The 17,619-nt window shown below is 33.3% G+C and overlaps 1 protein-coding gene across 2 annotated transcripts; it reads right to left on the bottom strand.

The window, feature by feature from the left end:
* Positions 1-3,079: 3,079 nt before the first annotated feature.
* Positions 3,080-17,007, bottom strand: LOC110739390 (DCN1-like protein 1). Of its 2 annotated transcripts, XM_021919852.1 has the most exons (12): positions 16,772-17,007; positions 16,343-16,404; positions 13,132-13,268; positions 12,857-12,915; positions 9,452-9,475; positions 5,482-5,564; positions 5,339-5,403; positions 5,162-5,211; positions 4,781-4,882; positions 3,872-3,931; positions 3,347-3,477; positions 3,080-3,254 (listed from the first exon to the last, which is right to left on the bottom strand). In XM_021919852.1, the coding sequence occupies exons 1-11, from the start codon at positions 16,772-16,774 to the stop codon at positions 3,370-3,372; spliced, it is 753 nt and encodes a 250-aa protein (XP_021775544.1). In that variant the 5' UTR covers positions 16,775-17,007; the 3' UTR covers positions 3,080-3,254; positions 3,347-3,369. The 2 variants fall into 2 exon arrangements, with proteins under 2 accessions (XP_021775544.1, XP_021775543.1); XM_021919851.1 differs by having other exon boundaries at positions 3,080-3,477; positions 16,772-17,006.
* Between the last annotated feature and the right edge of the window lie 612 nt (positions 17,008-17,619).

Below are 17,619 nucleotides of genomic sequence, written 5' to 3'. Positions count from 1 at the left end.
AATATTAGTAATGAACAAGCACTAAGTGTTAAATCAAGCAAACATCTTTTAATGTGATAAATTACAAATATTAAAATTAATAAATATCTTTAGATATGAGAATGAACATATTATAATTACTAATAAACATATTGCAATACATAGGATGATGAATAAGAATTAAATTTCAAATGAACATGTTATTTGACGTAAAGAGAATAATGAAGTGAACATATATTTATATGAAATGTGAATGCAATAACATTATAAGGTCATAATTACTAGAGTTATATAAAAAATTTATTTTTTCTTAAATTTTAGTTATTCTAAACTGAATTAAATTAATAGCCAATATTTACCAAATAACATTTTAATAAGCAAATAATTATACTAACTGATAGTTTATGTTTGTATTCCTTAAAAATTAAATTGATAATTTATCTATAATTAATTTTGTATTTATTATATAAATGATATTCCTTTACAAATGAGCATGAATTCTATTTAAACTGTACATTTACGATAACTTAAATTTGCTTGCCAAAATTTACCAAATTTCAGTTTTAATTAATGAAATAAGTAATTATAATTGATAATTGATGCTTCAATTTCATATGCAAAATGATAATATATCTTCAAAATTAGTAATATAATTTGAACATTAATCCTTTTACAAATGAACATGAAGTTCATCCAAAATGAACAGTTATGGTTACTAGCTGAAATTAACCGAATAACATTTCAATTCACAAATACATGATTTTAAATTGACATTTGATTTTCAATTTCAATTATCCAATATTCCAACATAATGAACACTTATGTCGTCAGATTCTTTGTTTTCAATCTTGAAATACTTTTCTCCGAAATACATTTATTCATTCTAGAAAAATAGTACAAATGAGAGTAGGCTATATTTGTAATCAGCAGTAATAGATATAATCATACAAGTAGTCAATTACATTTTAGAACATACAATTGCAAATAAAAACTAAAAAAAATCCAGGTTCTTTTACACATTTTTTCGTTCCAAAAAGGAACAAAATACTTACTGTTTCGGAGATTATTGTTGTTGTGACAAAAGAATTTCCTCACAAATGTTGGACAATTGGAGTATTTTGTAACAATTTTGTATTGTATAAGCTTGAAAATGTTTAAGAATGAAAGTTTTGATAATAGAGAAAATGCTAGGAAAATGATGAAGAGAAAGGTTGAAATAAGAGAAAATGAAATTTGAATGGTGTTTTTTTTTTTTATTACTTATTTTAATGTATATATATTTGGGGTAGGGGGAGATTAATTTGCAGCTATTGCAATTAGTGGGGGTAAATGGAAGAGTGAGGGAAGGAGGCTAAGTATAGCATTTTAATGGGGGTGTACGTTGCTCTACCTACTCTAAGGTGTAGGTGTTAACTATTATGCATAAAAAGGCTAATTTTTCTTCATTAAGCCCATTGAACAAAAATTGAAGCTCGAGTCCGGCTCGTTTCCCGCCCAAACTCGCAAACGATCAACTCTACTCCATTTAGGAGTATTTTGATATAATTAATATGTTTCAATTAATAAAATTTTCTTTGAAAAATAAATCTACTAATAGAATGTTTCTTGTTTAATAAAATTCCCTTTCAAAGATGTGTGTATATCGTAATTTGTGTCTATGGAAAGGTTGTCATCAACTTTTACTTTCTCTCACCTTCTCTTACCCACCTTCATCTTCTTCACCCTCCTTCATCCTCCCTCACCCACCTTCATTCACTTCTTCCTCTTATTTCCATCCAACTTTTTCTTCTTTTTTAAGTCGCTTCAATTTCGCCAATACCAATACCATCACTACCCTTTCCGACAGCTTTGCCGTCGAAATTAAACTCAAAACCCTAAGATCAAATGAGGAAATAAAAGGGCAAAGGAAAGGTGAGCTTTCCCTTTTTCATTGATTTCAACAATCTCTATTTTGCTTTGTTTAGCTATTAAAATAGATGGTTGAAAGAGAAGAGAGAAAGGTGAAAATGGTTGAAGGAAGAGATAGAAAGTAAAAGCTACGACAAACTAATAACGTCACTTAAACAAGCTCTATGTCAATAACATAGATACCCCTTGATAAACAACGGTATATACATGGATAATCTCGTTTACCCCAACCATCTACCCAAAAAGTAGTGCTACCCAAAGAGTAGTACAAAAAGTTTATGAAGCCTATTTAAATCTATCCAATGTGGTGCGACACTCAAATTTTATTTTATTGAAAATAAAACTCTAAACTAACAATTTTATCCTAAAATAAACTAACGTTTTTATCTTATGAAGTTTATTTAAATCTATCCAACGTGGCGCGACACTTGGTGAAAAGTTATGAAGCCAAGTGTCGTTGCCTCGTGAGCTGTCTAAAAGTTTACCTTTATATATGAACTAGTTTTGTGCCCCGTACTATGCCCGAATTGTTTATTGAATTATAAAATAAATTTTTAATTTTTATACGATTTACTAGATTGTGAAGTATACTATTTTAAGCGATTAGTATATATTATAAAGGTATGTTTTACGCTTTGAACTATTTCCTTTGCCCAAAAAATATTATGATACAAAAAATAATTTATTAATTTTTAAGAATTACAGAGTATAATCTAATAATTTTTTTAATAAAATTATAATTGAATTTGTATATTTGATATTTTGGTATTTTATCGAAAATAAAACTAATTTTATCCTAAAATTCTATCCAAATAGAATTCTAAATTAACTATTTATCTTGTGAGGTCTATTTAAATCTATCCAACGTAACGCGACACTCGGCGAAAAGTTAGAACGCCAAGTGTCGCAGCCTCGTGACCTGGCTAAAAGTTTAGCTTTATATATTAGTTATATGATTCTTGTGTCATTGGCAATACCTTAGGAGTACCTTAAATCCGGATGTATAATTTTTTTATTTTGCCACAGGTTCTTCAAAGTTACCGAAAATAGTACTTGGAAAGATAGCGTAATCCTGGTACTGTAAAAGTTATCAGAAAATTTATTAGATAAAATTTACTAGGGCCCATAACCCGCTACGGTTTATCACAGCTCAACCACAAACATCATCACAAAGAAAGAACTCTAATCAAGATACAGAAAATGAGACTTTCAATTCAACATTGCAATAGATTCAACACAGTAAAATTTGCATTCAATGGTATGGGTACAAAATAAAGACACCATATAAACAACACAAGACGACGCACTTCCAAGCAAAGCCAATGCTCATTTTCCCAACTTTCTATTTTCATCCACATTTGAAATACCTGCTAAGAATGTAATAGAGCACTAGTGTTCAATCGTTCAAATAATTCTGAAGAAACAATTATACTGCCCCAAAGAAATCTGTCCAACTAACCAATCACTTTCTAATTTCCATCATTAACCTCTTTGGATGACGCCATTCTCATACAAATATTCAACAAACTCATCGATAAGATATGGCCAAGCACCCTCAGCGTCATAATTTGATAATTGTGGATCTACTATCTGCAACACAAGTAAGATGATAACCAAATTTACCAAAACTAAGTCTTCAGCAAAGGAAGCCCCCAATTGAAAGGTTCTATTCTATGAATATCATGCAGGTCATGTATTGTAAGCAACGCTTATTATAATGTAAATTACACCGAACGTGACTCCTAGTAAGACTGATAAACTGGACATCTGTTAGAGGAATCAGCTTGAACATAAAAGCTAGGTTCTAAAACTACATCAGCTTGAAAGACACAGTAAAACAGGAGATGGGGATAGCACAACTTCAAAAATATGAACACCACAACAATTTCCCAGAAAGTTAGATCTGAGAAAATGCAGCAGCACAATTAAAGATAATTTTATCAAAATCAGAGGAAAAAATTGCAAAACAAAGGTTATTTCTTACTCTTACAAACTCCAGCAGTTGAGCCCAGGTGTCTCTCGAAATTGCCTTATTATGCCGGGCCTAGAATCAAAGACAGCGTCAGCCATAATTACACAAATGGAGTATATTCATCAATTTATGAATAACAAGCACTGTACTTTCTTGGTCAGGAAAAATGGACCAATAATTCAGAAATTAGCTCTACAAGTCAACAACTAATAGAGATACCCATTCCAAGGTCAATAAAGCCTGACCAGGCAATACAAACTCAGAGACATCAGCCATACAAGTATCGAGATACTTCAGAGTCCAAACATAAATGTTTAGATCCTAAATAGCTTTCCCAGTTTCCTACTTCCCAAAACTTAGATTCAAAACAATTTTCAGAAGCCGGAGCGCATACCCATCCCACTAGGCTATCACGATGTTTTGCTAGTAACTACACTCAGTCCACAAGGTTGAATTCAGAGACACTCACACAGAAAAGACAGTTACGGGACTACATTGATGTCAGACCAGAAAGAACTTGTACCGCATCATTAACATCAACATTCCTTCAATGAGTAATAACTTAATTTCAATACACCCTTGATCCAATATACAGCAAGCCAATAAAGATTTGCTAAATTACCATACATGTGAAATACAAGAAATCCAATGAGCCTATATTAGTGTATCGTAATCCAAAAACCATAAGAATGATGAGTCTATGACTCATAAGAAACAGACTATAAACGAGCATAGTTATACAACATACAGACATAATCAGAGAAATGTCAAGAATAAACAATTGAGAGCCTTACAACTGAGATCTCAGGAACAGAAACTCTAGGTGATCAGTTCTAAACGCTACTGAACCAAATCAACATTTAATGGTAAAATGAACAAATGAGTTTGCATATATCAATCTCATCTTTCCAGATACATTACCTGCAAAAACTCACACCAATGATCAATTAAAGGCCAATGTTTCTCAGCAAATAGTAGTTGCCACATCCCAATTGCTGTATCCAATGCCAGAGACTTTTGACCCTGAAATGGCAAAATATATGATGCTCAATTAATTCACATATTCAGAGCAACTTAGAGTATCTATACAATAAGCTAGTGTTGAATTGCTTATAAATTAACATCATAAGAAAGAAAGAAGAAAAAATAAATAAACCTTGATGCCCTCAATTATCAAAATCAGCCAATAGAAATTCATATCATGGAGAAACTAACACTGAAGGCATTTGTACTAAATTTTATTGATGCATCAGACTCCATAACTGACTAGTAACCATATCCAAAATATGACAAACTTATCACCTTTTCCTTAGCCCACCCAAACGCAAAGATGTATATATCACGAAACTTTTCTGCACAATTGAAAATAAGGATAGATTATCTAAACAGCAGAAAAAGAAATGACTATCTTTGAAAAATGCAGATATAGAAACAATACTAAGTGACATGGAAACAAAACAGAAAAAACAAGCCACGTACGATCATCTTTCAGCTCAGAACGAATGTATGGTATTTTTTCCCTAAACTTCTCCAAAGAGTCAATTCTGCAGCAAAAAAAAAAAGTGAGCTTTGATTAGGTTTGAGAAGATGATAATCAAAACAAAAGAAAAACCAATACTTGCCCTAGTGATTGCAATCCACCAATAAACTCCTGCTTTGAATATTCACACATCGTTGCAGCCTTCATATGCCAGGAGATGACCAACTGAAGCAACCGTACAATGAAGATAATGGTCAAAAGTCATTTACAGGATTGTAGCTATACAATAATCTAAAATCAACCAAATGCCCCTATAAATGAAGGTGTTACTCTTTACATTGCATCTAACAAGTACCTATGTTATTTTTTAATTTCAACATTTGGAGTTTCACACTTGCTCATGCACAACTTCTATCATTTATATGTTAAATTATCTTTAGTAAAATTTTAAAAAAGTTTATATTTTGAAAAAAAGAATCGAGCCGAATCTAAATAATTGGTATTAAAAACAAATGACAGTTAAATTAGTGTTTGAATAGTTTAAAAATCCAAATGTTATGATTGGTGGAGGTAACGCATAAATTTAAACTATGTCTTTAGCTTATATTCACACATCCGCCCTGATATCGAGAAGATACGCAGAAGAGTCATTTAAAGTATATCTTTTGGGTGGTTATTATAGATATATTTAGTTATTTATCTTTTATTTTGATAGATTTAGTTTAGTGATTAGTTTATCTTTTATTTTTATAGATTTAGTTTAGAGATTAGTTTATCTTTTGTTTTTACAATATTCCAGAGTTAATTTTGCCTATACAAAGGGTTTTAGGTTGTAACATTTTAGACTTTTAGGTAGAGAATTGGATTAGTTACAATTTGGTCCAACTTTTAATTGTTCCATATCCTTTTGATTTAGTTCCTCTATCCCAAAATTGTGCAAAGTCTAAACTCCAATCCATCTAAAGTTAAGATATTAGTGGAAACCATTAAAAATCCGCATCAAATTGGTGTGGTTGTTGTTTGACGAGGGGGAATTTGACAAAATCGTGTAAAAAAATTAAAAAAATAAAATAAAATAAAATAAATAAAAAAAAAAAAAACTCAGTTTCAAAGGTTAGATTGATCAACTTTGTTCTCCTTTGTTTCTAAGGCTTTTGAAGTGATTCTTTTTTTCAAATTGATTAATTTTTGGTCTAGTTTTCACCTGCAAAATCTTAAAATTTATTGAGTAGTGTACCTATAAAGGTGGATTTGTTTTCGGCAACTAGTCAAAAATGGAACTAATCTGGCAGTGTTGAGAAAAAATTAAATTGCAACCATTTGGCTGGGAATATTTTGCTGAATTTTTGGTCAAGTCTTGTAGATATATAGGGCTAGCATCATACAAAATTTCAGAATTTTTTGAGGTGTTTTGATTTGGTTTGGTCCTCGCACTTTTGATCTATTTCAAGCAATGTTACTTGGACACGGCTACCCATGTCCGACACGGGTACGTGTCCAAGCGTCCGACTCGGCAATTTTGTGAAAAAATTCCATGATTTTGAACTAAAAGTGAAGTGTCCGGGTATCATACCCATGTCCATCGAGGGTTTGACAGGGTACGTGAGGTGAAATGAAGAGTCCAGGTAACATAGGTTTCAGGACTGGTTTTTCATTGTTTTTTCATCCACTTAAACATGGAGAATCAAAGTTTGTTTGTTGCATTTATGGAGAAAATCAAGAATTTGAATGAATGTTTGGACAAAATTGATGCAATTACATGACGTGAGATATAGTATACAATATATGTCTTGTGAGAAGGAAAAAGGAGAGCAACCTATTGTTGAGGAAATTATTGAACCTTTAATATATTCTAACCCTGAAGATCACATCTAGGATAATGGAAAACAGAAATTTGAGACTAGGGTTAATATATTTTATGCACTTGATGATCCTACAATTGTTCCAAGCTTTGAATCTTAATTTCTCATAGAGGAACAAATATGGCACAAATTACATGAGCTTGATTTGTTGTTAGCTTCTACACTGTTATGGTGTTTTCTCATGTGGTGCTTGATCCGAGTAAGATTCAAGAATAAAAATGACGAAGATGGTGTAGCAAGTTTATTTGTTGATTTTGTTAAAGGATTTGGATGATATCTTGATTCGATGATTTGCTAAAACTTAGGACAAGTTTTTTTCAAGAGGGGGAGTATGATGCATATCAGAAGATACGTAGAAGAGTCATTTAGAGTATATCTTTTGGGTGGTTATTGTAGATATTTTTTGTTGTTATTTATCTTTTATTTTGATAGTTTTAGTTTAGAGATTAGTTCATCTTTTTTTTTTACGATATTCCAGAGTTAATTTTGCCTATATAAAGGGCTTTAGGTTGTAACATTTTAGGTAGAGGATTGAATTTGAGTTATAGTTATCAGTTCATATGAAATGTTTTCCACAAGAGAATAGCATATGATATTTTCTGAGAAAACTACCAATTATTAAACTTTGGTTCGGAAAAAAAACTTTATATCCTAGTCACAATTTGATCTAACTTACATTTAATTGTTCCATATCCTTTTGATTTAGTTCCTCTATCCCAAAATTGTGCAAAGTGTAAACTACAATCCATCTAAGGTCGGAATTTTAGTGGAAACCATTAATAATCCACATCACGCCCATACACAATTTCAATGAGAATTTACCAAAATCCACCATTAAGTGGAGGTTTATTAAAATCACCACCTTTTAAGAGGAATCTTTATTTACAAAATCACCCTCTATGTGAAAATTAAAGAAAAGATGAGGCTATAACATAGGAAGTATATGTGAATTTCATCAAACTTCTTAGTTTGGGGTAAATTACAGCATGCAGGGGTGATTTTCTGTTAATATTTTAATAATAATTGCCAAATACAACATGGAATTTAGAGCTCATACAGTAACCTAATGAACCCTTGGGCATCTTGCGCTCTTAGTTTTAAAAGGCGCAAGGCGCACCAAGGCGCAAATGGTCCTTGCAGCGGCGCAAGGCGCATGTATTTAGATATTTATTTCAAATTATATTTTACTTTGATTGTACTTAATACCAATTAAAAAGATTCATAATAAATTAAATAATGATATATGTAAAGCTAAGGTAGTCTGAATTTGAAAAAATGTCCATCATTCTTCAATATATAACTTAAATTTTAGTTATTTTCCTTGAGGCGCAAAGGCGCGCCTTACCAAAGGTGCTTTGAGGCGCACGAGGCGCGCGACTGAGCCTTGCCTAGCTAAAGCCCATTTCCCGAGCCTGGGAGTGAGGCGCGCTCAAGGCGCGCTTTTTAAAACCTAGCTTATGCTTACAACATATCAAAGTATACCTATGGCAACTACTACTGAGCCCGACATGAATTCTTAAAGTGAGATGAAGAGTCAAAGTAACATAACCCTTGAAATTCAAATTAGCTCTTTTCAGAACATGTTGACTTAGCATAGTACATGTCTGGGGTCTCTGGACAACAAGAGAAATCAATCTATTAACTCAATGTTACCGCGCTTCATTCCCATAACAAAAAATAGTAATGCATAATAATTAAATGCTTGTTTGATTGCACGAACTCCTTACAAGTACTCAAAATACCTAGGAAATACACTAGAGCTATGGTGTTTGGAAAACCCAAAAAGTGCAAAATGGAGGAAATTGTAATTTCTTATTAACCAAACAAACTAAAGCAATTTCCTAGGAATTAGATTAGGGAAATAATTTCCCAGAAATTGTAAATTACCATGGAAAGTTGATTCTCATAGCAAACAAATAAGGCCTAAATGTTGTTTACTTAAACTTTGTAAGAACAGTCTAGTCTTATACAAGTGGTTACAGGGTTGAATTTATAATGGATTGCTTGTTTCAGCTAGTTCAAGTCTTATGCTTTTTTTGGATTCAAAATTCAACATAAACACAAACACTTTCACACAGACTGACAGCTTTAAGCAACATAGAACAAATTTCCAATATAAATAACTCTCTTTTATCCAAAAAAAACAAAGGTAAAATTGACACAACAGCTTCTTCGCATATATTCAAGAGTGTTTTGAATGCATTTCCTCAAAGAAAGATAAACACACTGAGTACAGATTTAAGATGTTACCATGACAATATCTTGGGGATCAACCTGCAACAATAAAAAGTTCAATGAATCATTTGAGTGTAAAACTGGAATTTATTGAGACAGAAAAAAAAAAAAAAGACAGCACATATATGCAGACTAAGGCTTACTTGAAAAGCCTCGTTAAGGTGATAATACAGTCAAGATTATAAGATTTATCAAGCTTCTTGAAGCTGTAAATAAAGCAAACACATGGCACTTGGTCAACATTCAAAGGCCAAATTTCCTCTCTAGTTCAATCTGAGCTTTTCTCTCTAGTTCACAGCTTTCTCCCTTTAGGTTAGAGGTTCATCTCTCTACATTACTCAGACTTTTTCCCAAATTGACACAAAGAGAGCTCTTGACTTCGACTACCAAATACCAATGCAATATTTTAGATTAACTTGATGCATGTGAAGATTCGCCCAAACAGAGTACATGACTTAGACTACAAATGCAAAAGTTTAGAGTTCACAAACCCCTTAAGAAGTTAGCCCACAAATTTGCACAAGGGGACAAAAAATCAAGTCTCAACCGAGCACCAAATCCTCAAAATAACTCGGGTTCACCCTACCGTTAGTTCGGGGCAATTCTTCAACCATTAGATTGGGGGTGGTTTTGCCAAACAAAGAATGTTTGGCCGAACCTTCACATGGTTCGACTGAACCTACCCTGAAGTTCGCCCAAAAAGCTACCCTTTTTTCTAACATGATTACTTAATTTTTCGGGGTACTATTTGCACCTCATGAGCTCTCTTGTACTAAAGACATTTTTTCATTAGATCAATTTTAAGCACTTATTAATTAGAGAGAAACACTTAATTAGGCTACTTTATGGAGATTTAATTTCAACCTTTTGAAACTTGATGAAGCATTTTAGTAACTTTCTTTAACCTTTCTCTTACTTTTCTTTGATACTTGCTCTACTTAATCAATCTTATGCTTGATTTTCCATATTTCTAGTTGAATATTATTTTACTATCTCACTTAACTTGCTTGTTACTTAATGTCTTTTGCTCTTAATTAGAATTTTTTTTAGATATGTCATCAACATGGTTCGAAAATGCGGTTTTGGCCGCAATTGCGGAAACGGTCGCAGTATTTCGATAACGGAACTGATGCGTTGATCGCGGTTGTCACGCATGAATTTTATATTTTAGTTTTATGTGTTTTATAATGATTTTTCTCATATTTTTTGAAAATTTTATATGCTTAATTTCTTACTTCTCCATAGTTTTATTACTATGGAGCACTTTTTTATTTTTTTAGGGGTTACTATGGAGTACTTTCAGTAACTACACTAATTTAATACGAGTAATGTAACTCTTTTAGATTATTTTACAGATGAAATTCCTATTCTATATTTCTATGTGCTAGAAATTAAAAGTGGGAAGGGTCACGTGGGAAAAAATTAAAAAAAGGGAAGAGTGTGCTCAAGTGCTGGTGGGGTCAGGGTTACCATCTAAAGAAAAACAAAAGATAAGACCCTTCACTTTTGACTCATTATTTTACAAAAACAAAAAGAAAAAGACTTTCACTTTTGAACAGAAAAGGGTCGACTTTAATGCAATAGTCGATAGCCCTCGCCAGATTAGAGGTAAGGGCTTAAATTTTGAGAGTGTTTTGTTCATAACATGGTTAAAATTGTTCAAACCAGCCGAATTTCTGCTCAAAACGGCCGATGCGGCCGAAATTCTGTTCAAAACGGCCAATGCGGCCGATATTGCGGTTGTCAAAAAACAGCCTCGGTTTGGTAATCTTCAAATCCGCTACAAAACGGGCGATACGCGACGTTTCGGACGCATTTTCGAACCATGGTCATCAAGTTAGCTTAATATTGCTAAGCTTGGAAAATTCATTGATATAGAACCTTGTATGAGCATGAATACTACTAAAGAATTTCCTATGCGTTGATTAAGGAAATGCATAGTGAGTACTTCAATATGGTAATGGATTAACTTGATGCATGTGGGATTTTAGGGTTTTGCTTACTAAACTTGATTATATGTGCTTCAACTTCATTCCAATTCTTAGCATTCAAATTGATCATTGAGTGTAGTTTGATCTCTTGGAGTAATTTTGGACTATTGACTTAAGTTGAAATGAGATTGTGCCCTTGGTCGAGCTATAAACTAATTTCAGACTTTGAATTACCCCTAGTATATTTGGATACAATGATAAATCATGTTTAATGCTTTAGGTAAGTTGCTTTGTTGGAGCTATATTGAGAGTCAAGGGAATGGTTAAGTAGTGCTAAGGTTTGTTTGCACCCCATATGATCCATACTTAATTAGTTTGAGTGTTTAATTTCTAAATTTCCATCGGTGTTAGCTTTGGCCTTTTCCAATTAATTTAGTCTAGTTGTCTCAGACATATCAAACAACCTCTACCATAGTATTGAACTTGCAGTGTCATTCTTTTGCAGTCTTTGTGGATATTGACCCTAACTTATTACTATATTCACTATATGAATTATTTAGATTTTTTTTATAGAATTAGGAACAACAATAGTTGTCCTCATTAATATTCAAATTTTGATCATAATTTTGCCTCTAATATAGTAAAGGTACTATTTTATCTCGATAACATTATTGACCACATCTATACAATGGATCTAAAAAATTTTAAGGGATTAATTCTACAGTTTTCATATTGTTGATGTATCTAAGTTGAATTTCATACTGTTTGGCAATTTTCTATTTCATTGTTCACGTGGTTTTTTTTATGGCTGAAAGATTAAGACCATCATTTCCAACTTGTCTTTGACAGTAGTTGCTGGCAAATTGATGGGGAGTGGGACGTTGTATTGTAGCTAGCTGAGGTCGACTTTGGTGAATGTGATAAATAAAAGTCATGCCCCTAATCTTTTTTTTCCATTTTCCATTTTTTTCTATTGATTTTGTTGAATAAATTGTGATACATGTTGAATGTATTCAAAACGTAAATTTGATGTCCCTATAGATGTAACTTGATGCATTTGAGCATGTCACCTAAAGCATGTCTCACTGGATCCCAAATTCTAATACACTAACCTTATCACTATCACTCTTACATTATCCACTTTTTTCTTACACACACTCACTCATCTTTTTCAAATTCTCCTAAAAAAAAGTCAACCAGAGCAAAAGAGAGGGAGTCTACAAAAGTCTTTGGTAAAGCATTGTTTTAACCTAGCTTTATGCAAAGGTAAAGTGGTATTTGCAAATACTAAAAAAATATATTACTTCTTAAATCCAAAACCACCCACTAATACATTGAGCATTAATACTTAAAACAACTATTTTGAATGCCAACCTCTAGCAATTTTGTCAAACATTCACCAGCAAAAATAAAGGTTAACAATTTGTTTTACTGAATAAAGCCAAGTCAATCTACTGAATAGAGAAATAACCCGTTAATTGTAACAGACCTGAAGATCAGTGCAGAGGTTTGAGATACCATCAGCCATAATCATGTCATAATTCGGATCTGCAATGCATGTCAAGAAAAGTTACAAGGAAAAACATAACAGGTACATTGTTCAAAAAAACAGCGGACAGTTAAAAGCAATTCATCGATGAGTTGACATGTAATGAAGATTGAAATAGGTGTTTAAGCCAAAAAAAAAAAAAAACATAGGAATTGATGACAAGAACAGAAATAGGACATAATATATTTAAAAAGAAATCTATAAACATGGCATGCCTCTGTATCGGTTAAAAAGCTCCTCCAAATGCCTAGAATCAGTAAATGGCTTAATCTGAGGCTGACTGTAGTAAATATCAAGTGCTCCTTCTAGATGCCCGTCACCAGCCTTCAGTGCTTGATGAGCAACTTTCTCACTACATAACAAAGAATCATATATTATGTCAGTATAGCAAGTAGCAACTACCATTTTTATCAAACCTATTGAAGAGAATAGGGAAGGAAACACAACTAAGCATATCACATCACATTATTCAGCAACTACTTCTATATATATAAGACAATATAATTTCTAATGATCTCTTCCGTAGATAACTGAAAACTAGCAGGAGCAGTAAGCATAGGCACCATAATATACTTTGTATTATATTATATTATTATTACCCAAACATTTTAAGGTGCAATGTAGATATACAAGAACCTTATTTCTAGCTTTTTCCTTATCCCCTCTAAGCTCTGTTAACTAAATTGATCAGTATTGATAAAATTATAAATTTTGTTTGATTTTTTGTAGGTTTACTCGTCTCTAATAAAAAGCAATTACTATGTTCTGTATAAAAATTGTTTTGCGATAGGCTCCTCTACAATAAGACCATTTTGACATTTCCAGACCTTCAGTTTTCTGACCCTGCGGTCATACTTCATAGGTTCATTAGATATTAGGTCCACCACATGAGTGTTAGATCAATCTTGGTGTATGCAGTACATGGGATCTAAGAACATAGAGGGCACTTTATATGTGGGAAGAAAAATAATTAATAAATAGTAAACTTATAAAATTAACATTACTAGTATACTTTAGCCTTCAATGAGTCACTTTGACCTATCCATCCCCGTTGTGTCCCCCCCCCCCCGGGGGTATATTTTGTGGCCAATATAAGCTAAAAAATGAAAATAAATAAATAAATATATAAGCTAATTTTAACATTTTATACCCTCATGGCCTCATCCCCACAAACGAACTTGGATTATGAAGATTTAGTATTACAACTCCCAATCTGGTCAAGCACCTCCCTCCCCCCCCCCCTCTCTCTCTCTCTCTCTCTCTCTCTCTCTCTCTCTCTCTCTCCCCCTCTCCCTCTTTCACTTTTCCAATAGTTCAAGTTTTGAACCACATGAAACAAGACAAGACTGCTGCTAATTCTTCAGATTTTTTCGATACCCCTATGAACATGTACCGGACTGATTCCTCACTTTCCCTTTTAAAATTGGAAAGCCAAAAGGAGCCAAAAATGATAACACTTGATGACCCAGCCACACATACTTCCAACCCCTCAATTCAATTTAAAAAATAGGGGACAATTCGAAGAGCCAACTGGATAGAGAAGGAAGTTAATGAAGCAGAGAATAATTAAAGGGTAACTGGGTAAGCCTGACATTTTTTCTTGAAACATGGACTTAGAAAGTTAGAATTACGTGATCATTCATATTAATATCCTAAGCTTGATAATCTTGGGACCCTTAACAAAAATGATTTTCAAACAACTAGGAGCACATAACTACATAAGAGTATAAGACAACTTATATACTTGCAAGCTACAAATGTGTATTGTGAGAACATTCAAAATACATCCTACTAAGACCCCCCCCCCCAAGCCCCAAAAGACCTTGACAAGAAAAGACATTAAAACTTCATTTTACTGCACTCTTTCGTGTTCCAGGATATCTCAGTCAATTCCACAATCTAGTAAGGTAAAGCAAAGGCTCCTTCAATTGCCTAGCTCCAGATTTTGCCAGCATATTTCAAACTATTCATATCATCTTCACGCAAGATGAAAGATCATCGCAGTAATCCATATATATTAGAAATTTACATAGTACACATCCATTTTCAGAAGATACTAATGGTGTGAGCTCTCCTTAATGCAAACTATAATTCACATTTAATTTGTAGCAAACTAGACAGGATAAAGGAATTCCCAAAATAATGTAAGCACCCATTTTATCAAGGATTTATTTCAGAATTATTCTAATCAAAATTGCAAGTTTGAGAGTAAAGGTATTGTCATGTCTAAACTAAACTAGCTAATAGAGCATTTTATGCAAATGTGCAAGTAGCTTGCTTACGTGGAATTGTACATTTGCCGCCCGCGCCCCCCCCCCCCCAAAAAAAAAAAAAAAAAAAACAAAATCCTACTTTGAGTGAGAGCTTTGTTAAAAGCATTGGCGGAGTAATTACTTACAGTTTCAAAGAGAATTACAAGATCAACAATTATTCTTGCTAATACATCTGAAAATTATAACTAAACAGACATAAAAACATCAATTCTCTCCTACAACATGTATTTGGAAAGGCAAATTTACATTAATTTATTACAAGGCATTACAAGTTAACCCAAAAAAGGGCACGGGATCACCCCCCCCCCCCCTCCCCTCCGGAGATCAAAAAACCCAGTTCAGCTTCATAATATAGATATTGAAAGTAGGGATGTCAGTGGGGCAGGTCAAGTAGGAGCCCCGCCCCATTGATGGGTCTCGGTTTGGCACAGGTGGTGCGGGGATGAGGATGAAAACCATACCCGCTATGGGTGATGAGGCGGGGTGGATTTTAGGTTGTATCCGCCCCATCCCCGCCCCGCCCCACTTCGTACCCGCCCTATCCTCACCTTATACCCACATCTATATATCTTTTAAAACAAAATTCTATATTTTTATACTATTTTATAAAATATTTATGTAAAATATAAAATATTAATTATAATACTTCGTAATACACTTATATTATAAAACAAAAAAATGTGTGATATAAAGTATGATTTTTTTTAAAGTAATCTATATTAATTATGTAGGATTGTGTATTTGAAAGGTGGAGGTTAGGTGGGTCTTGGGTGGGGATTAGGCGGGTCTTTGGCGTGGATTAGGTGGGGGTGGATATCCAAGTAGGGGGTGGGGCAGGGATGGTTTTGGAATTATACCCGCCAGGGCGAGGATGGGGATGAATTTTAGACCCGCCGGGGCGAGGATGGGGATGAATTTTAGACCCGCCGTGGGGATGGGGATGAAAATGTTTGGTGGGGATGGGGATGGGAATGCCAACATCCACCCCGCCCCGCCCCACCCCGCCCCACCCCGCCCCATTGACATCTCTAAATGTAAGTTCGCCTCATACAAGGTTTTACCATCTCATAAACCCTAATATGTTCACTAACAAATAAATCATCTGTAAAAAGCACATACGAAAAGCATACTGATGCTAACACTTAAACATTACCTGACACCGGTGATTGCCATAAACTGCTGGAGTTTCTCACGATGTCCTCTTCCTAGTTTGTTCTGCCAACCACAAAATTCCATGTAATTTGTATCAGGTGAAACAATAATTCAATTGACAAAAAAAAAACACATTCATCAAATCAATTAGCATAATCTAATAATAATACCCAAGTAAAGAAAATATAATAACCCCCAGCTACCCATTTCAAATGGGAATCCTACACAAAAAATAAGTAATACCCATTTAACACAACACAAACCCAATTCATAATCTAATTTACTTGGCTAAAAAAATTACGAAAAAAATAAATAAATAAATAAAAAGACTTCAAAAATCGAAACTTTAGTCTAGTTTTGCAACTTAGATCATCAATTAATAATGGAATTTTTAAACTGGAAAAGATCTAGTTTAAGAAGAAGCACTGACCATGTTTGAGATGAATGAAAAAGCCCTAATTCTGGAAGATGAGTATCTCAAGCAGGGAGAAGAGAAGTGGCAGAGTGAGAGAAGACGAAAGTGGGAGCTTGAAAAGCTATCTTACGTCTCTCAAACGCTCTTCTCTCTGCTATGCTTGCTTGATTTTTATGTTTCGAACATTAGAGTATACACTATGACACACTTCTAATAACAAGCCTTTCATGAGTAAAGTCATTTATCCCGGCTGAACGCAAGCCATATTCAAAACCTGTTATTCAATCTCGTCCACGTCATTTTGTTTTCTTACTCGCTTGAATTGCAAGCGATACTCAAGACCTATTTATATCATTTTGTTTTCTTACTTGCTTTAGAGCACATCCCAATTGGATTGATGTAAAATGTTTCTTTGAAAATGAGTCTTTTTTTTTAATTTATTATTTTCTTGTATTTGGTTTGTGAAGGGGTGGGAAAATAATTTTCTAATGGTGAAAATCTACACCCTTAATGATAGAAAATATTTACCCTTACGAAACAAAAGAAACCACTTTTCCTCGAAGCCTTCCAACGGCTATTAGATATGTATTGGCACATGTATATTCATCGTAAACTCTTTCGTGTTCAATTTTGGCAAAGAAAAAAAAACAAAAACAAATAAATTAACAAGAGTTAGGTGGATTGTCCATTTTGAGACTACATTGTCCCATTAGCTTTTAGAGTTTTATGATGCTTTTTCCTTTTCTTTTTTTTTCCTTGAAATATTGTACTTAGAAAGTGTTCCTTTTTTATTGTTTTTTTTTTCAGACATACTTGTGAAGTCTGTGTTTCTTGGTTCCTTTGTTTTTTTTTTTTCTCTTTTC

The sequence above is a fragment of the Chenopodium quinoa genome, unplaced genomic scaffold (assembly GCF_001683475.1).
Source record: "Chenopodium quinoa cultivar QQ74 unplaced genomic scaffold, ASM168347v1, whole genome shotgun sequence".
Lineage (NCBI taxonomy): Eukaryota > Viridiplantae > Streptophyta > Magnoliopsida > Caryophyllales > Amaranthaceae > Chenopodium > Chenopodium quinoa.
The sequence above is the reverse complement of the archived record's forward strand: the minus strand, read 5'-3'. Positions and strand labels throughout refer to the sequence as shown.

Excerpts from the sequence above, each read along its gene's own strand:
- LOC110739390 (XM_021919852.1), bottom strand. Across the intron at positions 5,212-5,338 it reads TTCTGAGCTGAAAGATGATC|AAAAGTTTCGTGATATATAC; the intron begins GTACGTGGCTTG and ends TCAATTGTGCAG. Across the intron at positions 4,883-5,161 it reads TTGGGTGGGCTAAGGAAAAG|GGTCAAAAGTCTCTGGCATT; the intron begins GTGATAAGTTTG and ends TTGCCATTTCAG.